General features: G+C 43.9%; 1 protein-coding gene across 1 annotated transcript in view; it reads left to right on the top strand.

Moving 5' to 3' along the window:
* The window catches only part of LOC122811712 (myosin light polypeptide 6-like), a 179,236-nt gene that overhangs the window by 70,477 nt on the left and 84,146 nt on the right, over nt 1–24,613 (top strand). The window contains exons 4-5 of the mRNA XM_044083738.1: nt 7,640–7,813; nt 20,422–20,499. Of these exons, the coding sequence (XP_043939673.1) occupies nt 7,640–7,813; nt 20,422–20,499 (252 nt within the window). The remainder of the gene's footprint in view (nt 1–7,639; nt 7,814–20,421; nt 20,500–24,613) is intronic.

The raw sequence follows: 24,613 nt of genomic DNA, 5'->3' as shown, positions 1-24,613 counted from the left end.
TTGGAATGCCTGCAGGGGAGAGGGCTGTTTTTGGGGGGCCCATTCATGCATGATTTTGTGAGGGGGGAAGGGCGGCACGATCTCTAGCTATGCCACTGATCAGTAGGCCATGGAGAGTGACTTTTGGAGGTCCTAGCAAACTATATTATTATTTTGCTAAGATTAGAATGTTGCCTACCATTAAATGCCCTACTTTTACCACAAACCCACATACTGCAAGTCACCAAAAACAAAATCCTAAGGTTTATCATCTTCCCCTTCCCAGTGAACATCAGTGCTACACATTTCAAAAAGGAGAATGTGTGATTTAGCGACTGATAGTAACATCAGACTTTTGTCTGAATCCGAAAAAAAATTAATTACTCTAAAAAATACGAAATTCCAGTATCTTGAATTTATTTCAGCCTTTTAGTGTAATCCATCCATCCTCAAACACTTTTTTTTCCATTTTTGCACATGGGGGTCAAGGTGTCACTTCAACAGTGGCAATCTTCTAGAGCTAAGGTTTATACCATCAGGTGGCTAGCCCTGCCTCTGCGTCTTTCAGTTTAATATCAAATATAAAACTGGTAATGATTCTTTTTCTTTTAATGGGATCATACATTTCTAGCTGATCAGAAATCTTTAATGAACTGATTTTTTTTTCAGGTATAAACATATTAATCATCAATATGTCTAACTATATTCTTCACTGAAACGGAGTTAAAATTAATTTATTAAAGTATCTATCAATTTCAGTTTTAGACCTAAAAAGCATACCAACCTAGGAATTTATTTCCCTATCTTAGAAAATTATTATAAAGGCTTTCTACTATATCAATGGAATCAACGTATTGGAGAAGACCAATTTTTTTATAATAGAATATTTATATGTTTAGAATTAGTAGAATCTTTTGAATATAATTGCTTATTAATATCAAAGCCTTATTTATTGTTTCAAACGCACGTGGTTTTAATTTAAATATTTTCCAATTCATTTGCTCCAATTGTAGTCTCTTCTAGTTTGAATTATTTTTTTTTTCTAATTCATTTGCTCTAATTGTAGTCTCTTCTAGTTTGAATTATAATTGTCCGCCCATTAAATAACAAACAAATGGGTTTTGAGAGTGATCAGTGGGGCATGTATGGCAGTGGCAGTCTCTTCTTCTTCCACCAGATCAAACTTCTTTTTTGCCCTTATGTCCTTCAACGTCTGCTAACTCCAGGGGTAGTAGAACCTGTCATATTTCCTTGACGATGAAAGAATTCTTCCTCCATACTCATTAAATCCTCCCACTCCACTACTGTCAGTCAGCATCTGCTGACTTTGAAGGTGGTATAAAACCTGTTCCTCTTTCCTTCACAGGGAAAGGTTTTTATTCGGTGTTTCTGGTACTAAAGAAAAAAGCCTCATGGACTCCAGTCCTGTTAAAGTCCAAAAGTTAAAAATGCTATCCCTTCTCAATCTTGCCTGTTACTTTCCATTTCAGGTTTCTTTCTTTCTCTGGATTTAAAAAAAAGCTTTGTATTCCTATAGTCTCAGCTTTTAAGCTGTGTCAGTTTTTTGCTGTCCGCTCTCTGCATTACCCTTCTGAGTTATCCCCTCCTCCTCCATTTGTGATCAGAAGCTGTTTAGCACCAGTGGTAGCTTATTGAAAAGATCACTTTTCCTTATTTTGACAACTTGCTTATCGTTACAGAATCTCTTTCAAAAGTGTCGGGAATCTCTCACTTGGGTAAGAGATCCTTTGTAGATTGGGTGTCCAGAAGAACATTCAAAAGTCTCTACTTCCTCCCACAGGATTGTATGCCTGTGATGTCTGTCTAGATTCTTGGCTCAAAAAAAATTTCCTTCCACAGGAAGATGTAGATCTATTTCAGAGACATTCCACTCCATCCAGAACTTCAGCAAGGGAGTTTCTCAGAATTTGTCAGGATACTAGGATTCATGGCATCTTATTGCCATGATTCCTGTAGTCACTCTTCATGCAAAAGATATTACTTAAAATCCATATGGTCCCAATATCAACATCCCTGGTTCTTAAAATTCTGATTTTGCAGTTTGGAAAAATTTAACTGCTTTGGTGGAAAGCTGTTTTTATCTGAATCTAAGTCTCTCACTCTCCCTTTCTGCTCGTATACAGTCTGTAACAAATACCTCCAACTTTACTGCTTGGGGAGCTGTCTTTGGGGGTAAGGTACAGGGTCATTGGGACACAAAGGACAGACCAAAACAAAGATGAGAGATGTTATAACTGCACTCCTCTCCCTCAATCTGTGGGTTCCCAGGACCTCTAGAAGTTACTTAGACAACACAGTGATGTGGTACATACATGGAGGGGTCCAGATCTTATCCTCCCCACCCCAATACAGATTGGTTATGGTAGCTTGTGATATAGCTTTTCAGCACAGTCTCACTCAATAGGCATCTTGCATTCTATTGGAGTGAAACATTGTAGCACATAGTCTGAGCAGGGCCAGGACAGATCCTCACAAATAGAAACTGAATTTGGGTTTACTCAGATTTGATCAGGTGTAGGGAGCACCTCTGACAGAGATCTAGTCACCACCACCATTCACAACAGACTATTGGCAAAGTTCTGTTCCAGGGCTCTGACATGAATATTCCTGTATGCCTTTCTATGGATATCCAGGGTCCCTCTAAAGATTCAGAAGGACTCTCCAAATGTCATTGTGGTGCTTCCCTTCTGTCTCTGCCAACAGTGCTGTTTTGGAAATGGCCAAGGACAACTTCTACAAACTTTCTCGCATCCTGGACCTACCCTTCTGTCTCTGCCAACAGTGCTGTTTTGGAAATGGCCAAGGACAACTTCTACAAACTTTCTCGCATCCTGGACCTACTTATACAAGACTAGGGTTGTTTGCACGATGTGACGATTGGGGGGAGAGTGACGAAGGCTGCCAGCCTAGTCAAATAGAATTTAATACACAATTCTATCATTTGTATAAGTAAATGTAAAGTACAGGTGTGTGTTCTTAAATGAAAGAAAAACACTGTAAAATGTGAACTTCAAGATTGTTACAACATTGCCCCCTTGCTGTAAAGAAAAACTAAGTCAAGCCTTTCAAATGTGTCTTTTGAAATTGAAATGATTTTATGACCTTCTTTGATCTTTAAAGTTGGTTCCGGTCAGGCTGGCTGAAGACATTCTGTCTATTGTGTTAACTAAGGACTAATTGCTAGTGTGTATATGTGAAATGCCTTTTAGTGTTGTATTCTCCTGTGCAGGTGTTAGCTTGCTAAATAATGCATTTTCTATTGGCCTGGGAACTCAGAGCAGGTGTCAAGATGATGCAATATGAATGCTGGGAAAACCTAAGTGTCAACATGATGTAATCTGGGGAGAACCCAGAGACATGTTTGTTAGTGATGTTTTATAAACTGCGTCTCAGAGAGAGACTTGGAGCATTTTGATCTTGGATATCTAACCCAGCACTGCTTATGCTCTTTATGTATGTAAGTAGGATTGTAGCACTGTGTTTTCTCTTAAGATTAGCTAAAGATTAGAAATAAGTATTTTTCTGTGTAATCAGATCTTTCCTATGATATTATTTTAAGTTTGTGTGATCTCTGAACTCTTGGATATCCCTGTGGTGTAGTAGTTTTGTCTTTTGTGTCTTAATTATTTATTATTAAATATTTTTAAAACATTCTACCTGTCTGCTTTGTGTAGAGATAAGTTCTAGAATACATTGCATATTTATAGAGTTTACTGTCTGAGTCACTCCAGATTAAGCCGTGAGACTGTTTAGTCATAGTACCATTGGATTTTAATACTGCACAGTAATTGGACACCCTTTAAGGGTCTTTTAGTAGCTGATACTATTAACTGGGTGGTGGCAGTTATTACTACTGTATAGTCTGGGTAAAGGGGCACAGTTGGAGAATCGGTCAGCCTTTCCCAGGAGTGTCTGCGAAGTTGTATAAATACTTAACTCAAAGTGTGTGTGTTGACAGCTACTTGGCAGGGACACGATGTACTGGTTAGACAGAGGGTACTGGAGGTTTTAGCTTGCCCAGTTGGGCTGAGACCTGGACCCTATAGCTGTGCCAGTGGGGGGGGGGGGAGTCTGATTAGGGACCTGGTGAGCAAGGGAGCAACCAGCCCCAGAATGACTATGATCTCTATGTGCACTTAAGGGAAATTGTACTTTACTCTGTGTTAGTTATCCTTTCCTCTTCTATGAGATGACCTCCCTGGTGTTAGTGGTGAGGATTGAGGCTCCTTGATTGCTGGGCCAGGGCACGGTCGTCACATACACCAACTTGAAAATGTCAACTAACTGCCTGGATGATGATGCTGAATACCTTTTAGGCACATATTTTCTGAGGACTTGCATCAGTTATTAAAGGAGGCAAAGAAACCTGCTTTAGCAAATGGAAAAGATTTTCTAGATTGTGCCATACTAAGAGCCAGGACCATTTTAAAAGTTTCTCTGGTTCTGCAATATTTGTGAGTAGTTGTTCTCTGGCCTTTCTTACTCCTTTGTCAAGGTTCATTTGTTAAACATTTCATTATGTCTGCCCATGGATTCTCCCCCCACCCCCTTCATTGCATTCCCATGTCGATATTCTTTTGAAAGATTCTGCATATCCATCCACCTAGAAAACTTTTTTTAGCTCTTCCTTTGGATCTTGCATTTGGCTTTGGAAAAATTTAACTCTTGCTCCATTTGAAACGGGTCTTAAGGCTGATTTGAGGTTTTTAACATGGGAAAGAAATTTTGATGGAGAATAAATCCCACTAAAATGGTAGTTTTTGTCCCTTGTCTTGGAAAACTATTCAAAACTTTTTCAAGAAGTCTAAGTTGCACGCTGTCCTGGCGAGTCATCCTTGTCTCGTTTTCCCCAAAGGTAGGGCATCTTGGAGGCATCCATTTACTTGAAGCAAAACCATCCTTCTCCATGTGCTCTTAGAAGGGCTTCGTCATATTCTGGATGTCCAGAGACAAACGCATCTTAACACAACTAAAACGTTCAGAAATTCTGATTAGTTATTCATTTCTTATGAAGGTAAGAAAGGTCCACCAATGTCATAGACTTTTTTCCTAAGTTGTTGGCCCATTCTATCTCTGTTGTTCTTACTGTAGTACGTCAGTTCTAGACTGGGTTGCACATCCTACTAGGGCCTTGGCTTCAGTGGCTTTTTGGAAGGGTGTGGAGACTAAAAGAATTTGAGGCAGCAACTTTACAAACCATTAGAAGCTAGACTACTTTTTCCAGATCTAAAGCAGGCTTTGCAGGACCCTTCTGAGCGATTGCCTGGACCCTCATCCTTTCTGTTCATAAACTTTATTAGCTTTGGTACTCTACCCATATAGCTTAGGCTGCTGCAGTACTGATCAAATAATGAACATAGTACACCTGTGGAATTAAGTTCACAATAACAGTTGTTTTGAATGATTATTGCTGTAGTAGTCACTCCCTCCTTCCATTCTCCTTGTTGGTGTGATTTTTATTACCAGGGTTAGGACATTGATATTTTTCATTACCCAACATTGACTCTTCAAGGGCTCTAGCCTTCCTCTTTCAGTTGTCATGAAAGTTCTGAAGGGCGTGGCTTCCAGATTGCTGTTTTTCTTCAGCTCTTAGGCTCTGGAAGCTGGCCGGCTGTTATATCCTACGCAGGATATAACCTGTATAGCTAAGGCTACTGCAGCAGTGGTCAAACATCTACTGTTCTGGTAAGTTCACTTATACAACTGTACTTTATTCTTGGTTGGTAGTAGGAATAAATGCCAGTTCTCATTCTTGTCTTGCCGTTCATATCAGTCCACTTGGACAGCTTTCAAATCTTTTAAAGCTTCAAGATTGAGTTGAGTACAAGGAGTATGCCTGACCTGGTTGCACCCTTGCATTCATTCACATACCATGTACCGGTGTTTAACAGTGAAAAAAAATACATAGCTGAATTTTTTCCTTCAAGTGTAGGTTTATTTTCCTGAAGAGTTTGACTTTCATGGTACTCTGGATTTGGCCATCCCAGTTTTTAAATAACCTTTCCCATCTTGTATTGCCGTTATGTTTCTGTGCAGTGTTGTCATGTAGGTGTAGAAGAGAAAATATCTGCTCCAAAAGCATAACTGAAAACTAACTCGGCCTGCTCACACAGTAAATCATGTCTGTTCAGATCCACTACTCTGATTTGATTACTTTGTCATGTAATTTTATTACCTGTGTGTGCTATCCTTCTGTGCAGTTAGCCACAGTCAAACCAGACCATCATGAGAATAGAGAGTACCAATACCACTCGTGCTCTTTCAGGTGAATTGGTTGGCTCTGCATGTGTGTGTTTGACTTGCATATGTTTCACATAACTTGGGCTGCAATTTCTGTTTAACATCTGAATCTAGCAAACACCTGGCTACCAGATATTGTGGTTTAAGGGCAGATTGTAGCAGAATTGGGTTCACTGGAAAATGTAATTTAGTGTATAGATGTGCAGTGTTAAAAATTGTTCATGGTGTAATTGGATTAGTGAGCAGCAAAAGTACTGATGTCATTTTTTTGCATGAGAAGAAAATGGGCAGGTATTGTTGGTCAGCATAAATTTACATAAAGGCTGCAGAATATTAATATTTAACTGTTGGATTTCAGCAAAAAAATGAAAATATATCCTTTTTTTTTTTGGCGAGACTCTAGTCCCTTTTTATCCACAGCCTGTCCTGACAACCTATAAATGTCTGCACCTGTGGCCTCTAATTTTACAATCACAATGGAAAGAACTGGGCATAGGATATGTGACTTTGAAGTGCTGTATACAGGGAGAGAATGATGCAGTCAGTTCTTTCCTAGCAGTGCATCACAGTATCCTGCCTCCTTTACTGTCCTCGTACATCATGATATAGGAAATTACTTTGTGTTAAATTCTGTCTTGAAGCCATGAGAATCCCTGTTGTTCGTTTGCCAGCTGTCTCTCCCTTCCTTACTTAGCTGTCACATTTGGACATTAAAATGCCTGTAATAAGCTCTATTAGTGCTTGAGGCATGCAGAGTAATATTTGCTGCATTTGTGGTGTCTGCTTGGAATACATTGCTAATGGCATTTTGTGTCTTTGTAAAGTTGCTGTGGCACTATTTATAAATGTTAACACTCTTTTTGTGCCTTTGTGTAAAGTAGTTTAACTGTACTTCATGCAACTGTTATCCCGGTCTCTAAACTGTCGTCATGTTCTTACGGCTGCCATGGTTGTCATTGTCAAGGATTTTGCTGTAATCGGTGCATCTCTGGAGTAATATGCTGGGGAAAACTTTCACTGTTTTGCTTTTTTAAATTAGCTTTTGTAGCCTTGTGGATGTTTTGAAAAATCATTTTATTATAGGCTCATTTTGTATTCATACATAGTCTCTGTAGAGTTTTTCTTTCCCTAGAGCTTCATCTACATAAATATACCAAAATTTCAGTTTGGACAACTTTTTGAGGGGGTGCTCTGTTTATTTTGTGCATTGTGTTACAAATCTGTGATTTACCAGTTTGTTTCCAAGAAAATAACTGGGTTTAGAGCTCTTTACTTGTAATCTAATCTAATATAATCTAAGATGTATGCATATATAATTTGTAGGTGTCTCTCACTCACTGCTTGATTCATTTTATCCTTTCTTTTTGTGTATGCATTTTTCTTTCCTGGACCGACACAGAAATGAATACCAAGTTCCTGAGTTTCGAACAGTTTCTTCCCATTTTGCAAACTGTTAACAAGAACAGGGATCAAAGTACAGTTGAAGAGATCACAGATGGCTTCAGAGTCTTTGACAAGGAAGGGAATGGCAAAATTACATCATCTGAAGTCCGTCATGTCCTAACTTCTCTTGGTAAGTGCTAATGCTTATTACTGACTGATAATTTGTGTGGTCCTGGGCATGATGATGCTCACTATCACCTTATATGCAGTCCACCTCCCATTCACTTTGTGTCTGTTAAGGGTGTAATTTGGTAATCGTGCATCTAAGTGAAGTTCAACATTTTTATAACTTTGTAGTAAGGTTAGCAGCAGTATATCTGCACATTTCTATCTTTCTGTAGACAAGTATGTGTTATAAATGAAGTTATATAAAATGTGGGAGCCTTGCTGGTTTGACTTTCCAGTCTGACAAAGGGTTTGTAGCAGTTTGTGTTTCATTGACTGTTGCTTTTGTTGAGTAGTGCTTTACCCGATTTACTTTAGTATTGTATTTTACTCAATTGTGGTGGAGCAGAGTATGTGTAGAAAATTATGTTCTTCGTGTTTCACTGTTGCAGTCATCACATTTAGGTTATCTGCCTGTAGGTAGCTCTGTCGGCCTGAATACCAGTCTTGGGATTTCTGCGTCGGATGCTGTCGCTTCTTCCATGATATCAGGACGTCTGGTATAAAACATGCAGCTGACGCCATTACATCAGTCTTTCTTGCCGTGCGGTGCCCGAAGCAGAAGCAGTTTGCAAGTGCCGGTCAGCCGACTCCTGAAATTTTCGTTTTCGAATTTCAGACCTGAAGTCTTCTAAAAGATAAGTACCCGTTGGGGATCCTTTTTTTCTTGCTCTAACCGATGTCAGAAAAAATTAATAATTGTCTTGGCTGTGGAAAGCAAATGCGTCATAAAGATTTTCATTCTTAATGCATCACCTGTTTAGGCCCAGACCACAACGTCCCTCGATGTCAGTCTTGTGCCTTGTTCAACGCCTGAACCATCTGTCAGGCAATTTTTGTAGCTAGATACTTTCACTCTCGATCTCAGTGCTCCGAAATGGCGTCTGTAAGCCATCCGACTACCGATTTTCCGAAAAAGCGTAAGGATAAAGACTGAGACTGACCACATAGGTCCAAAACTGCCGACTATACTACCGTTAAGCTAGTCGCCAGTCCGCTGGTACTCGGGAGCTTTCACAGCCCCTGATACCCTCTTTTACAGATTCGCAGGCCTCTACTCAGACCCATTCGGAGTCCGGTATGCCACGAGATGCTTCTTCGACTGTGGAACCTGCGGATGTCTCTACCTTGGATGGGTCTGGAGCCGCTGTGCAGGCACCGGCTTCTATGGGTGTATTCAGGCCTACCGATTTTCATATTAAACAGAGTACTTAGTTTCAAGACAAAAATACCGAATTTCTCAGGCCTGAAGTTCGCACTACGCCTAGGAAACCGACCAAACCGCATTCTCAGGCCTCAAAAACAAATGATTATAATGACTGAAGACCTTATTACCTTAATTAGGGGAAGCCAGCCTTCCCCCTCAAAGAGACCTAGAACTGATTTTCCTTCTGATTCTTCTGATCAGGAATCTGATACCTCTGTTCCTTCTGACTACCAGGACATACCCTTATCTACTTATGAGGATTCTGATGCATGGTATTCCATTCCCTATGCTTCCCCTCCAGAAGGTTTTTCTTTTGGTGAAACCCTGCATACCCTTGGGGAGCGTTTCCGTTGGGAAAGCCAGGACTACTCTTCATCCAAAAAGAGACTCTGGGAGTTACTGCCTCAGCACAGGCCTCTAGCTATCCCTACTGTTCTGGAGATTGTAGATGATATTTTCTTGGAATCCAGCCTTACCCCAGATACTTTGCATCCAGCTCCCAGGAAACCTGACTGGTAATATAGAGTACCTGACTCTTGCAAATTCCTTTTCAAGAATCCTACTACGGATCCAGAGACCATTTTCCCAAGGACCAAAAGGCATTAAGGCTGCTACTGCCAGGAGTCCTACCCCTTCAGGGCTTTAGACAGATTGGGTAAGAAGGTGTACACCTCTGCTACTCAGGCCATCAGGGCTTTAAATTCCGAATTTCATATAAGTATCAGCAGCATATTATGGGGCTAATTAAACAGAAAATGGTGTTGATTCCTGACTCTGCAGAACACAGATTTACAAGAGCTGATGCATTCTGCTGACCAAGTTGGTAAACACACTTTACAGTGTGGTTTTGATGCTTTAGAAGCATCTTGTAGGGCTGCTGTCACTGGGTCTGTTCTTAGAAGGCATGCTTGGCTTAAGGAACAAAACTTGCCAGATCATGTCAAAGCAAAATTACTGTATGCACCCTTAAACCAAGAGCGCCTATTTGGCAATAAAGCAGAAGTTCTCAAAAGGATGGAGGAGAAAGCTAAATCTATGCAAACTGTTAAAGATTTCTTACAAGTATAGCCACCCAGATTCAGTAGGCATTGGCCTTCAAAGAACTGGTCCTTTCCAGGCCTTCTCAGTCCAAATCCAGGGGCAGCAGACCCCCCCCCCCCCAAGACTTCGGTCTCAGGTTATGCACAGATCTAAGCTGTGGGGTGCTCCCACATCCAAAACAGGGAGTAGTAAGCCACCCCCCTATGGTAAACTTGCACAATGACTTATCCTTAACTTCCGCAAGCCTTGCTCAAGTACTTGCTCCTTTAGGAGGAAAATTTGCCCTGCATGCAAAAAATTGGGAATACATTACCCAAGGCAAATGGGTTTTAAACATTGTTTCCCTAGGATACAGATTCCATTTCCACTCACTCCCAACCCTAAGTGGATGGCCAGACCTCCCCCCAAACCAGTGGGTGGAGGCCCAAAAGCAAGTACTTTCTTTCCTCAGCATCAAGTCTATTCAACTCGTCCCAGCAGAACAAAGGAGACTAGGCTTTTATTCAAGACTGTTCCTGGTTCCCAGAAAAGAAAACTCATGGCCTCCTATACTGGATTTATCTATTCTCAACACCTTTCTGGAGGTTCCAAAATTCAAAATGCTAACTCTCCAACAGCTGCTTCCTATGCTAGCCAAGGATGCCTGACTGGCAACCTTGGAGCACTTCCCTTTGGCTTATCTACTGCCCCCAGGGTATTCACAAAGTGCCTAGCTCCAGCCATTGCTTTTTGCAGGCAGAGAAGTATTCAGATTTACCCATACTTGGACGATTGCCTGATTCAGTCGAAAAACCAGGACTTGCTACTACAGCACCTGGCATTTGTAAAGAGACTTCTAACTTCACTGGGGTACACCATCAACAAAAAGAAATTGCACCTAGTACCCTGCCAACAGATTTGTATTCCTGGGAGCAAGCTTGGACACAACTTCCCAGATGGCATTTCTCACTCCAGAGAAACAAACTTATTTGACAGCTTATTTCAACCTATTGGCCACAAAAACCCAGCTATCTGGAAGCTCTGGGGTTCATGGCCTCTTGCATTCTGTTAATTCCATATGCAAGACTGCATATGAGGAAACTTCAATGGTACCTAAAAGTCTATGGTGTCAACATTCTCAGGACCTGGAAACAATTTCTATTGATCCGTGGCTAATGGCAGAGTTCCTTTGGTGGGCAGAGGCCTGCAACCACAACAAGGGACTCTACCCCCTGCTGCCCAAACCCTAACAGACGCATCAGAGTATGCATGGGGGGGCTCACATGGCAGGGCAGTACATTCAGGGCAAATGGAACCCAAAGCAGATGCACTTGCATATCAATCAAAAAGAAATGTTAGCTGTACAGAATGGTCTGACAGCCTTCAAAGGCCTTATTCTTCCAGGACAACTATTGGTAAAGACAGTCAACACCACAGTTTTGTGTAGTACATAAACAAGCAGGGGCGGAACACATTCCTACCCACTCTGCAGACTAGCCATGGCAATGTGGAACACAGCCTTGAGAAACCAAGTTCACCTACAAGCTCATTTCCTGCCAGGCAAACTAAATTCACTAGCAGACTTGAGCAGAAATCTCATGGACCCACACGAATGGAAACTGGAACCCAAAATATTCAAGCTTTTGGGGAACAGATGGGGGGACACCAGAGGTGGACCTGTTTGCTTCCCTTCAGAACTATCAGTTGAACAAATACTGCACCAGAACTCCCAACAGCCAAGCTTGGACGGTGGATGCCCTGTCCTTTTCCTGGGAAAGCCTCTCAGTCTATGCCTTTCCCCCTCTGCCTCTCCTCTTGAAGGTTCTACTAAAGATCAAACAGGATATGCCAAGGACGATCCTAATTGCACCAGACTGGCCACACCAGTACTCATATACTCTTTTTGCGCAGTCTGATCGTGCTACAACCACGGCACCTGCCTCAGACCCCTTCACTGCTGTCCCAGCAGGGGGACCAAATTCTGCACCCTCAGCTTCAGACCCTGAACCTTGCAACCTGGCTAATCCCCTGAACTCGCCTCTAACATCCCTCAGTAAGCAGGTGCTGGATGTCATTCTTGAGGCAAGGAGGCCTAGTACTAGAAAATCCTATTCAGAAAAGTGGAAAAGATGCTGTTCCTGGAGCCATTTTCAAGGGATGGGCACAACTGTGCCCAGCTTACCTCGTATACTAGATTACTTAACAGAAATGCTCCACAAGGGCCTATACCATCTCAGCTCATTATAATACTGAGCCCACCCCTATTCTCTCATCCTCTGGTAAAACAGTTCCTTAGTGGGGCCAAAAATTTAAGACCCCCCCCCAGGAGAGCTCCCACTCCAGCTTGGGACCTTAACTTTGTATTGGAAAAACTTACACACACACACACACACACACACACACACACACACACACACACACACCCCTTCGAACCAGCTACTACACCAGAGTTGAAATTCCTGTCATGGAAAACAACTTTACTTCTAGCCATCACTTCAGCAAGAAGAATGTCTGAACTGCAGACCCTTATGGCAGTGGAACCCTTCATTATCTTCCATGCGGACAGGGTTTTCCTCAGGACGAACCCATCTTTTATGCCCAAGTTGGTGTCTAGTGTGGGTTTAAACCAGTCAATTCATTTGCCTACTTTTTTCCCTAATCCTCAAAATAAAGGGGAAAGGATACTGCATTCTCTAGATGTGCACAGACAGCTTAGATTCTATTTGGACAGGACTAAGCCTCTCAGAAAATCTGACTCTGCTGCTAGTCAGCTTTGCTGCAGGGGCAGAGGGGAAGGCCATTTCTAAGCAAACCATATCTAAATGGATATCGCACTGCATCCATTTCTGCTACAAGCACCATGGAAAACCTACCCCACAGGGGATCAGAACACATTCCACTAGGGCTGCATCTACCTCTACTGCATTTCTCAGAGGAGTCCCTACCAAGGACATCCTGGAAGCTGCAACCAGGAGCTCTGTACACACTTTCAGCAAGCATTACCACTTGCCTATCTTTTCTAAATCCAGAGCTGGATTTGCCACAGCAGTCTTACAGGGCCTGATTGCCTGTCCTAATGCTTCTTTATCTACCTCCACCCTTCCTTAACTTTGGGAATCAACCCAAATGTGATGACTATAGCAGTGAATACACTCCTCTACATTATGGTAAGTGTACATAACTGTACTTTTGCTGTACTTACAGCTGCACAACTGCAACTAAGTTTAAGTAAAGGATGGGTGGCAACCCCCACCCCAAACATAAAATGGTCTTTTAAATTCTGTTGAAGTTTTAGATTAGAATAGAACTTCTAACAAAGGGTATGTAGTCTGGTATTTGGGTGTTTGGTATTTAGATACATGAAAATATGTAATGGCTGTTTTGTATTAGTTCAGGTGCATTGGATTGCCAGTAGGCAACACAGTGTGTGTATGTAAAATAATTATGTTCTTGGTTGGCTGTGTTTTTATTAATATAGGATGTTATGTGATCCTATCTCGCCTACATTCTGTACTGATGGGCTCGGAGCCGATCCCTCGGCTCCGACTCGGCACGCTTATGCTATAGAGCGAGGCCTCTTATTGGCTGAGCTATTTTTTTATCCCAGGATGCACCACCACTAATCCCCCAGATCTCGTTTGCCACTTACAAGCTTAGACGTGGTCTCAACTTGGCTGGGCTAAGTACTATTTATTTAGGCTTTTTCCTGTCAGAAATTTGCTTGCTTTGAACCAAAAAGCTGTTTTAACAGCTATTGTTGTCATACGAGTGTGTATTGAACAGTTCTGTTGAGAAATTCGTGTTTTTCGTCAGGGAAGGTTTCCCGTTTTAGTTACTTCCCCTGTTGCTTTTTTAGTGTTTCTTTCGTGGGTCAAGTACCCGTTTAAGTTAGAGGGTCTTGACTCTCTCTTTCTGTGTGGTTTGTTCAACTGTATTGTGTACATAAAAAAAACAAAAAAAAAAAACAAAACTTTATTCTTTTTGTTGTTGTTCTTAAACTATTAAGTTTTGTTGTATTTCTCTTTAGACAGGTTTACTGTTTTCTAAATTAGTTATGTCCAAAGAGCATAGACCCTCCGGGTTTAAAAAGTGCACGAGGTGTGGTTATAAGATGTCCATAATGGACGACCACTCCTCGTGCGTCTATTGCTTGGGCGCCAAGCACCTACAAGAATCATGTAGAGTGTGTCACGCCTTCTCATCAAGGGTCCTCCAGGAGAGGAAAAACAAATTAATCCTTAAGGGGTTAATTAAGCCATCCTTCGAGGAGGCTTTATCTTCCTCTCCTTCTCCTTCAAAAAAGAAGAAAGCGTCGACTCCGACCAGAACCGACTGCCAAAAAACCTAAAACCAAAAAAGACTTCTCCATCGGCTCCACGGACTTCGGAGCCGAGGGCGGAACGGTCTGCCTCGATGCCTCCAGTCTCGACCCCTCTGGTTTCGGAGCCGAGGAGTGGGGCATCGAGAGGCGGGTCACCTTCATCGGCTCCACTGATATTGGAGCCGATGAGGGTTGCTGGCTCAGACTCTTCCCCTTCGGAGCCGAAGTCCTCGTCGGCACCGAGGGAAATTACCTTGAGATCTCCCTCGGAGCCGATAATTATAGAATCCATTTGGAGCCGGTCCCCTAGTCCTTTGGAGCCGATGGAGAAATCTGTTCGGACCCGATCGATATCGTCCAGATCATCCAAGATGTCTGAGTCGGACATCGACAGGGTGCTCCTAAGACTCTTCCAGTCTCCGGTGTTCCAAAAGCTAGTTTCGGCTCCAGCCCATTCGGCTTTGGAGCCGATGGTCCACCTCCCTACTATGGTTCCTCCTCCAACAGCCTCGGCACCGTTGGAGCCGGTGCTGGTGGAACCGGTGGAGGGTTTAGGGTCTGGCCCGACCCCTACTCCAACTCCGGCTCTTGGGTCGGAGTTCGGTACGCGGACTTCTTCCGTCGGCCCCGGGGGGGATGCTTCGGGATTGATGTTTTCGGTCCCAAGTCTCCCTCTTGGTGCGTCGGCGGCGGGAGTGCCGTCTACTGTCGTGGCCACTGAGGTGGGACCCTCCCAGGATTCTGGTGGTCCCGCCTTCAGGGCTATGAGGAGTGCGTTAGCCAAATCATCTTTGGCTACCTCCACGGTCTCCCCAGCTCCTTCCCTGCATACCGAGACTGGGTCTTTGGCAGTTCCCCTGTCCTTAGACAGCGGAGCCCCGGGGCCTGTTACCCCCACTGGGGTGCCCCCCCCGGAGGTCCTTCTGAAGCTTCTTCGGAAGAACCCCCCAGGAAAAGATCGTGCAAGAGGAAGCACGTTGACTCCCCTGATGAGTCTCTTACATCAGACACTGATCTCGATGATGCAGAGGGGTCCCCTAAGTCGTCCTCGGATGATGTCTCCTTTCAAACATCCTGGAAGCCCTTAAACAACGAGGCGGCTGGCAGTCCAAACCCCCTTCTGCTGATGAGTCGGTGTTCCTTAAGGCCTTCGGGGCTCAGCCCTCCGCCTCCTGGGTGTCTCCGCCCTTCAACGAGCTCTTGGATTTGATCTGTCGAAGGGCGTGGGAACACCCAGACTCTGTGGAACCGGTGCCTGCTCATCCGAATAAGTTCCTCTCGGCACCCCCTGAAAAAAAGTTTCTAACCAAAGGTGTGGCTGTAGATGCTTTGGTGGTGGCATCTGCTACCCAGCAAGATGTAGCAGAGGCTTCGACGTCCGTCCATCCTCCTAATAAGGAGTCTAGGAGCATGGATTGGTACGGAAAGCGCACCCTAAGTTCAGCGGCCTTTACATTAAGGTCCTTTAACTACCTTACGCACTTTACTAGATTTCAGAGGGATCTGATTAAAGAACTTTCCGATACCCTCTTGGGTAACCTGCCTGAGGAGCTGGCCCAGACTGTTGGCTCTCAACTGGCTACATTGTCGTCCATTTCGAACTCATCCATGAGGCTCATTTCTTATGCGGCCGAAGGGGCGAGTAGAGCGTCTGGTACAGGCAATGCTCTACGGAGACAAGCCTGGCTCCGCCTGTGTCATTTCGCGGAGGCCTTTAAGTCTTCCTTTGCCGACGTCCTCTTTGATGGGTCCTCCCTGTTTGGACCCAAGGTAAAGGACACACTGACCCGCTGCAAACAGGAGGGTAAGACTCTGCCGTAGGGGCACGATTTTCCACTCCCATTCGGCCTTATCCCAAGGCTAAAAGAGGAGGGAAAATGTGGTTCCGTAGATCTCGGAAGCCTTACCCCTCTCAGCAGGATGATCCCCCTTCCAGAGGCAGGGGAGGGGGAAATTCTTCAGGAAGACGCAGTCCCAGAGGCGGCAGAGGCCCTTGCAACACTGGAGACCGCGAGTCCTTTCGTGGCTCTTCAGCTTTTCACAGTCCCTGAGGGATTGCCCGACTGTGCAGCTCCGGAGCCAGTCGGGGGTCATTTTTCGAAGCACCTGAAAGCCTGAGAAGGTATCACTCAGGACCGATGGGTGCTTTGAATTATCGCCGGAGGTTACACCATCCCTTTCTCTCACTCCCCACCTCAGTCCAAAAAAATCCCGGACCCGCCACCCAGTCAACGGGATACTTCAGCCTCAGAAGTTTCAAAGCTGCTGCAAAAAGGAGTCATCCAACCGGTCCCCGCAGACCAGATCGGATTAGGGACTTACTCAAGATTCTTTTTGGTGCCAAAAAAGACCGGGGACTTGAGGCCCATTTTGGACCTCAGCATTCTAAACCGTTCAGTCAGAAAGTCCAAGTTCCGAATGGTCACCCTACAAACCATTCTCCCATTGCTGGAGAAAGGTGTTTGAATGTGCTCCATAGATCTCAAGGACGCTTATTACCATATCATGGTACATCAAGCGTCCAGGAGACATCTGTGCTTCAGCCTAGGAGGCAGTCATTTTCAGTTCCGGGCGCTGCCCTTTGGTCTCACCACAGCCCCCAGGGTGTTCACCAAGTGCTTGGCAGTCGTGACTGCTCACCTGAGAAGTCTAGGATTCCAGGTGTTTCCGTATCTAGACGACTGGCTCCTAACTGCCGCCTCCAAGCATCTACTACTGCGGAGCCTACAAGCCACTATATCACTGGGCAATTCCCTTGGAATTACCTTCAATTGGCCAAAGTCTGTGTTGCTGCCATCTCAACGAATAAGATTCATAGGGGTAGAGATACTCGAACCAAATGCGGGTCTATCTACCTACAGACAGAATACAAACCATACAGACTCAAGTTTGAGCCTTACTTCCCAGGTCCAAAGCCCCAGCCAGAATGGTCCTGCAGCTATTAGGATCCATGTCCACCACGGTTCTTCTAGTCCCCTTGGCAAGGTTGCACATGAGAATTCTCCAGTGGCTCCTTTCAGCTCAGTGGTCCTTTCAGGAACTCCCTCTGTCACCTCATATGGATCACGGAAACATGCAAACGGGACCTTCGCTGGTGGCTAGTGCCCTCCAATTTGGATCAGGGACGACCCTTTGTTCTACCTCCTCCTGCGGCCACTTTGACCACGGATGCCTCCCAGATGGGGGGGGGGGGCATTCCCTGGGCAGGTCAGTCCAAGGCAAATGGCACCCAGAAGAGACCCTACTTCATATCAACATCCTAGAAATGAGGGCGGTGCTTCTGTCCCTCCAAGCCCTTCACGATTACCTCCCTCAGGGCGTAATTGCCGTTCACATGTCAGTTGTCTGGTACCTGAACAAACAGGGAGGGACCAGATCCTATCCTCTTTGCAGAGAGGCCATGAGAGTCTGGGAATGGGCAGTCTCGACCAAACGCTTTCTAGTGGCTACTCATATCCCGGGCAAGTCCAATGTGATAGCCGACAGACTGAGCAGAACCATCCTCTCTCCTCATGAATGGTCTCTGAACATGACAGTTGCGAGTCAGATTTTCAGCAGATGGGGAGTTCCGTATTGCGACCTCTTCGCAACTCCACTAAATGCGAAGTGCAAAAAATTCTTCTCCCTAACCCCGGCTCCGGGGAAGAGCCCCATGGATGCACTAGCCCGTCCTTGGCCCACCGGCTTGCTTTATGCCTTCCCCCCAGTTCCTCTCCTTCCCAGGGTGATCCAAAAGGCATCTCTCTTGGGGAGCAAAATGATCTTAGTTGCTCCTTACTGGCCTCGTCAAGTATGGTTCCCCTATCTTCAGAAATATGCTCTGGAAGGTCCATGGTTCCTGGATCAGATCCCAGACCTTTTGGTTCATCAGTCGGGACTATTTCACCAGTCCCTGCACACCTTAAGATTGACTGCTTGGCTCCTCCTCTTCTGACTATAGTCAGGAGTCATACATTGGATCCAGAGGTTGTACACATATTATCTTCGGCCCATAAGTCCGCTACAAAGAAACTGTATTCTAGCAAATGGAAAAGATTTGCTATTTGGGTTCAACTCCGGGGCCTGGATCCCATCACTATTCCCGTGGCAGAAGTACTAAAATTTTTGACTTCTCTTTTCAATCAAGGTTCTTCAGTCTCTACCATCAAGGTTCAATTGGCAGCTATTTCCAATTTTCACGAATCTATAAACCCACCTTTTAATGAGCAACAGATTGTGCAAGACCTTCTTGAAAGGTGCTGCGCTTTTAAGACCTCCAATTTCTCATCCTGCTCCTCCATGGGATCTCGATGTGGTGTTACGCGCCTTAACTTCCTCCCCCTTCGAACCGGCAGCTACATGTGATCTAAAATTTCTTTCGTGGAAGACTGCTTTTCTGGTGGCAATTACTTCTGCCAGAAGAATTTCAGAGCTTCAAGCTTTGTCTGTAAAACCCCCATACTTGGTTTTTCACAAAGACAGAGTATCTCTCAGGCCAAATCCTACCTTTGTCCCTAAAGTTTGTTCCAGTTTCTGCCTACAACAATCGTTAGAACTTCCAGTCTTTTTTCCAAAATATTCTAACAAAGCGGAATTCATATTCCACACATTAGATGTCCACAGGCAGTTGCGTTTTTATTTAGACAGGACCAAACAAACAAGGAAAACAGATCAGTTGTTTGTATCCTTTGCAGACAATAAATTGGGCAAAGCTGTTACAAAGGTCACTATTGCCAAATGGATCAGGGACTGTATTACTCAAGCTTATTCCTATTCTAACAAAGAGCTTACCACCTCTGTCAAAGCTCATTCTACAAGGGCTATGGCTACTTGATAGCATTTCATTCTAAGCTTGCCATTAGTGACATTTGTGCTGCGGCTACATGGTCTTCCCCGCACACTTTCATTTCCCACTACAAATTGGATGTGGCATCTAGAGGACGAGCTTCATTTGGTTCCAGAGTGCTCAGGAGTGTTTTCCAATGAGCCACCCAGGATTTAGGTGCTAGGGACGCTGTCCCATCAGTACAGAATGTAGGCGAGATAGGATCACATAAATCTTTTAGTTATGTACTTACCATAACTTTAGATGTTTGGGATCCATCTCGCCTACATTCCTAATAACCCACCCTCCTTCCCCCTTCATTGGAGATCAGATGATATCAGAAGGTCAGAATCCTGTTTCATCTTGAAACATCTAACAATGTTATATAAACAAGTTGTGCATGTGTGCATGAATGCGGACAAACAAGATCTGGGGGATTAGTGGTGGTGCATCCTGGGATAAAAAAATAGCTCAGCCAATAAGAGGCCTCGCTCTATAGCATAAGCGTGCCGAGTCGGAGCCGAGGGATCGGCTCCGAGCCCATCAGTACAGAATGTAGGCGAGATGGATCCCAAACATCTAAAGTTATGGTAAGTACATAACTAAAAGATATGTGACTTTGAAGTCACTGACTGATTTTTTTCAGTTTGCACTATAGAAGGGTTTGTGTGCTCAAAAGGGTAGACTCCCTGGTTTGGCTTTGTGGTTTGATATGTTAACATGTTCATATGCCCTAGATATAAAAGCACAAAAGTTGCATATAGTTTGTGTGTGTGTCTTTGTGTGTACATTTTGTATAAAGAGAGGGTTGGTGGGTGGCCATTTTGTATAACAAGAAAGGGTGGGTGGCCATTTTGTATAACAATATAGGGGTGGCCATTTTGTATAACGAGATTAGGTGGGTGTGTGTACATTTTGTATAACGAGATTAGGTGGTTATGTGTGTACACTTTGTATAAAGAGAGATGGGGTGGTGGTTGGGTGTGTACATTTTATATAAAGAGATTGTGTGTGTGTTTTGATTTTTGTAGCTAGAAGTGCATTTTAGACCTTTCTTCACACTGGCAAGTAAAACCAGGACTTGGAAACTAGGGGGTTATAGTCTTCTGCAAGTAACTTTTCATTGTCTAAGATTCAGTGATTGATTTTTCTGAGGTTTACACAACATGAACATGTTTAACAGCTGTCATAGTAAATTTGTTACACGTTGTGTCACTGCAGGTGAGAAGATGAGAGAAGACGAGGTGGAGGCTCTGTTGGCTGGCCTTGAAGATGCAAATGGTTGTATTGATTATGAAGGTAAGTCTGCAGGGAACTTGCATTGCTGAATTATTCAGGTCTGGCAGTATAGATGAGGACATCTGAAACCTAGTTGATTTCTTGGATGCTTGTTTTTATCAGTGATTTGATGAACCCTTGAGTGAAAGCATTTTTTTTATTATTTTGTTTAATGCACATTAGTTTTTCATTTATTTGATGTTTCTTTATATTGTAGCTCTTCTAAGATTACAGTGGTTAGTGCTAATTTGTTGATTTTTGTCTGTTGCACATGAACACTCTTGGTGTTATCGTCACCTTGGTGCAAAATGTCTTTATTGAAGTGAGTTTTGTTGCACTTTGTTCATAGGTTATACTAAGCTAATAACCACCACCAGGGTCTTTACAAGTCTAGCTATGTAACCCAACCCAGTTTTATGAGAGAGTTCCTTGGGCACATGTATGGTTGGGTATGTCAGAAAAGAGGTAGTTGAGGGTTATGGGGGTGTGTATGTTAGCTGGGGATTAATTTACTTACTGTCTACTTCTGTCCATCAGAGACTTGTTGGGCCAGACCAGGATGAATTAGTGATTTAGGGTCAGTTGAACTCTGCTTCATGTAGCCATCTCTTCATGGAGCTTATTCTATAGCACAGGGATCCTTTGAGACCCATCTGCCTGTGACATAGAACATGCTAGAGACTAAGTTCATGTCCTTGTGTCTACAGTTTCTGGAGCTGTTTGTTTTACAGAAGTGCAAGAGATCCATTAGAGCTGGATGTAAAGATGCCTTGTATGCTGGACATAAATTTCCTCTCTGTAACCTGTAGATGACAGAGATGGGGGCCTTAAGGCAATCTGTGTAGGACACTGTATTCATACCATAGGGATCCTCCTGGTGCAGAACATTTGAGGGTATTTCAATTGTTGCAAGTGCCTGGTTAGGTACATGTCAAAGGGGCACTGTACTCTTTGATGGGTCTAATAAGGGCTGAGTAGCGTGGCACTGCAACTTCCCTGGATTTAGATGCTATACCATTGCTTATGATCTAGGTGACAGAATGATTTTCTTACTATCTTGACAACTTATTGTTCAAAGGCCAGATTACTGTCTTCATATGTTCCCAGATCCTTAACTATTGGGTGAACTCTTAGAGGTGTTTAATCGATGGAGCACTTCATTTGGGTGGACGATTTCCCAAAGGGCACTATAATGCATTTCTTTGCTTTTAGTTTTAAGCTCTGGCTTTGCCACCAGTCATTTGTTTGTGTTGGATCCTCTTGTAGGATGTTGCTGTCATAGGGTGAATCTATGATGACTCCCATTTTAGTCATCTGCAAACTTTGTGAGCAAGCGGCCTTTACTTCCAAGAAGTAGATGCTAAACACGAGCAGGCCAAACAGAGCCCTGGGGTACTCTGCTGGTGACTGCTCTCTTGGTGGAGGTAGTGTCACCAATAATGACTATTTTGTCCTATTTGTGGAGTTGTATTTGTTGCTACTGTAAGTCAAGACACCTCCACCTCTAGCCCCTGTCTGTGTTGCTGTTGGTCTAAATGTGTAGAAAGAACTGTAACCTTTCACTACTAGAGTACTTTTTGTGGCTTTAAATCAAGTCTCTGTGACAGCACAGAAGTCTGCACTCTCCAGAGTGAGGAGAGGTTGTAGGATGCGAAGTTTCTTGTTAAGGCTCCGAGCATTGAGCAGTAACCTCTTAAGGTTGCTTTGAGGTTTTGTTATGTTGGTAGTTATCTTGACATTGCATAAAAAAGGCCCAAAGGGGGGTGGATAAAATTTTAGCCATATCTGATAGCCCTGGGGGGTAGGTACAGACCATCTTTGACAAAGCAATGTGATCCATTTACCATGTCCTCTCATGCTGACACACATTGGATTCCCTTGGAGTGACACCAGATGCGGCATCTCCTTTGGTGAAAGTTGAATGCTCCAAACTGGAAGGCTTGTACCTGTCTGTGGCACACATTGAGTGATCCATATCTCTTTCATATAGTCCATTGAGGTAGGTCTCCGGTCATTTACATCCACATGGACTGCAATAGAAAGTACAGTTTTGTACCTACCATAAATGTAGATGTCCGATAGGTATGCATCTGCAGTCATAACATATGGGTTGTCCTGCCTCAGGCAGCCCTTCGGTCGGCCGGATTCCAAAGTCTGGGTCTGGCCTCGGCTGTCGCACTTCACCCGACGTCATAGCTCCTGGGGTATAAAGGCATCAGCCGACGCCATTTTCCTCAGTGTTTCTTGCCCCAGATGCCAGGTGCCCTCTAGGAAGGCTAAATTTGGATAAAAGTAGAAAATTCCAAACAGTAGAATCAAACAGTATATATACATATATACATACAAACAAATACACCATAATAGATTCCCCCAGCTAGCTAAGAAAGGAGTAAGTACCCTAGGAATACCACAGAGGGGAAGGAGGGTGGGTAATCCTGACTGCAGATGCATACCTATCGGACATCTACATTTATGGTAGGTACAAAACTGTACTATGTCCTTCAAGGATGCATCTGCAGTCATAACATATGGGTAGAATACCATAGCCAAACTGGGGGAGGAGGCACTAAGATAATGATGGTGTAGTTAAGATCCCTTGTAAAACTGCAGTTGCAAAACCTGCTCGGGATCTGGAGTATAATGGAAGATTGTAATGCTTGGCAAATGTATGCACGGAGCTCCAAGTAGCAGCTTCTAAAATGTCTTTGGTAGCCACTCCTCATAGGAAAGCTGTAGTGGTGGCTGTAGCTCTTGTGGAGTGAGGCCTGATATTTTCAGGAGTTGTCTTTCCATGAAAAGAGTAGCAGAATCGAATGCAATTTCCTATCCATTTTGAAATTGTCTGTTTGGAAATTGCTTTTCCTTGCACTCCTGTTGCATATGCTACCAGAAGCTGGTCAGTTTTTCTGCTGTTCTTAGTTCTGTCCAGATAGTAGCGCAGTTGTCTGTGTACATCCAAGGTGTGCAGTAGTTTTTCCCCCCTGTTCTGTGGGTTAGGGAAGAACGTAGGTAAATGAATAGCTTGGTTCAAGGATACCACCTTTGGCATGAAAGTAGGATTGGTTCTCAGAGACTCTCTATCCTGGTGAAAGATAAGGAAAGGCTGCACTGCCATTAATGCCTGTAACTCGGATACCCTTCTTGCTGAAGTGATTGCTAGAAGGAAGGCAGTTTTCCAAGATAAGAACTGTAAGTCTGCTGATGCTGCTGGTTCAAAAGGGGGAAGTGTTAATTTTTCCAGCACAAAATTGAGATCCCATGCAGGCAGAGGTGGTTTCCTTGGAGGTTTTACATTTTTGATCCCTCTTAAAAATTGTCTGAGGAGAGGGTGAGAGAAGATAGGAGGATCCATGTTGTACACTGCTGAAATTGCTGAAGCATGAATCTTAATGGAAGAATAGGACAGGCCATTGTGGAACAGTTCTGCTAAGTATTCTAGGATGTGTGCTAGGTTTGCCAGTGTGACATTTGTTCCCTTTGATGCACTCCAAATGAGGAATCTCTTCCATTTGGCTGAGTATGTTTTCCTTGTGGAGGGTCTGCGAGCCTCCAGGATAATGTCCTTGACCCTCTGAGATAAAACAGGAAACAGGATGGTTTTGTTTTATGCAATTTTCCAGGCAGTTAGCTGCAGCGTTTTCAAGTTTGGATGCAGGGTCTTGTAGTTCTGCGTTAGAAGTAAAGGCCATAGAGGTAGAGGCCATGAGTTCGTCCAAGACATGCTTCTCAGTAGCGGGTACCAATGCTGCCTTGGCCAGTCTGGAGCTATCAGAATTACCTTTGGCTGTTCCTCCCTGATCTTCAGTAGAACTTTGTACATCAATGGGAGAGGTGGAAAAGCATAAACTGTCAGGGCCTTCCAGCTGAAAGAAAGGGAGTCCACCCTCCAGGCTTGTGGGTGGCATTCTCTTGTGCAGAATTTCTTCAGTTGGTGGTTGAGTGGGGAGGCGAACAGGTCTATCGCTGGCATTCCCCATTTCTTTGTTATGGTTTTGAAGATGTCTGGATGCAGCATCCATTCGTGAGCATCCGTGGTAGTTCTGCTTAAGCTGTCTGCTAGTGAATTCTCTTTTCCTGGTACGAATCTGGCCTGCAGTTGAATGTTGAGATTCAGGCCTAGGTTCCACAGGTCCAT

The sequence above is a fragment of the Protopterus annectens genome, chromosome 9.part0 (assembly GCF_019279795.1).
Source record: "Protopterus annectens isolate FY-2018-M chromosome 9.part0, PAN1.0, whole genome shotgun sequence".
NCBI classification, from domain to species: domain Eukaryota; kingdom Metazoa; phylum Chordata; order Ceratodontiformes; family Protopteridae; genus Protopterus; species Protopterus annectens.
This window is presented reverse-complemented; position numbering and strand designations above follow the sequence as displayed.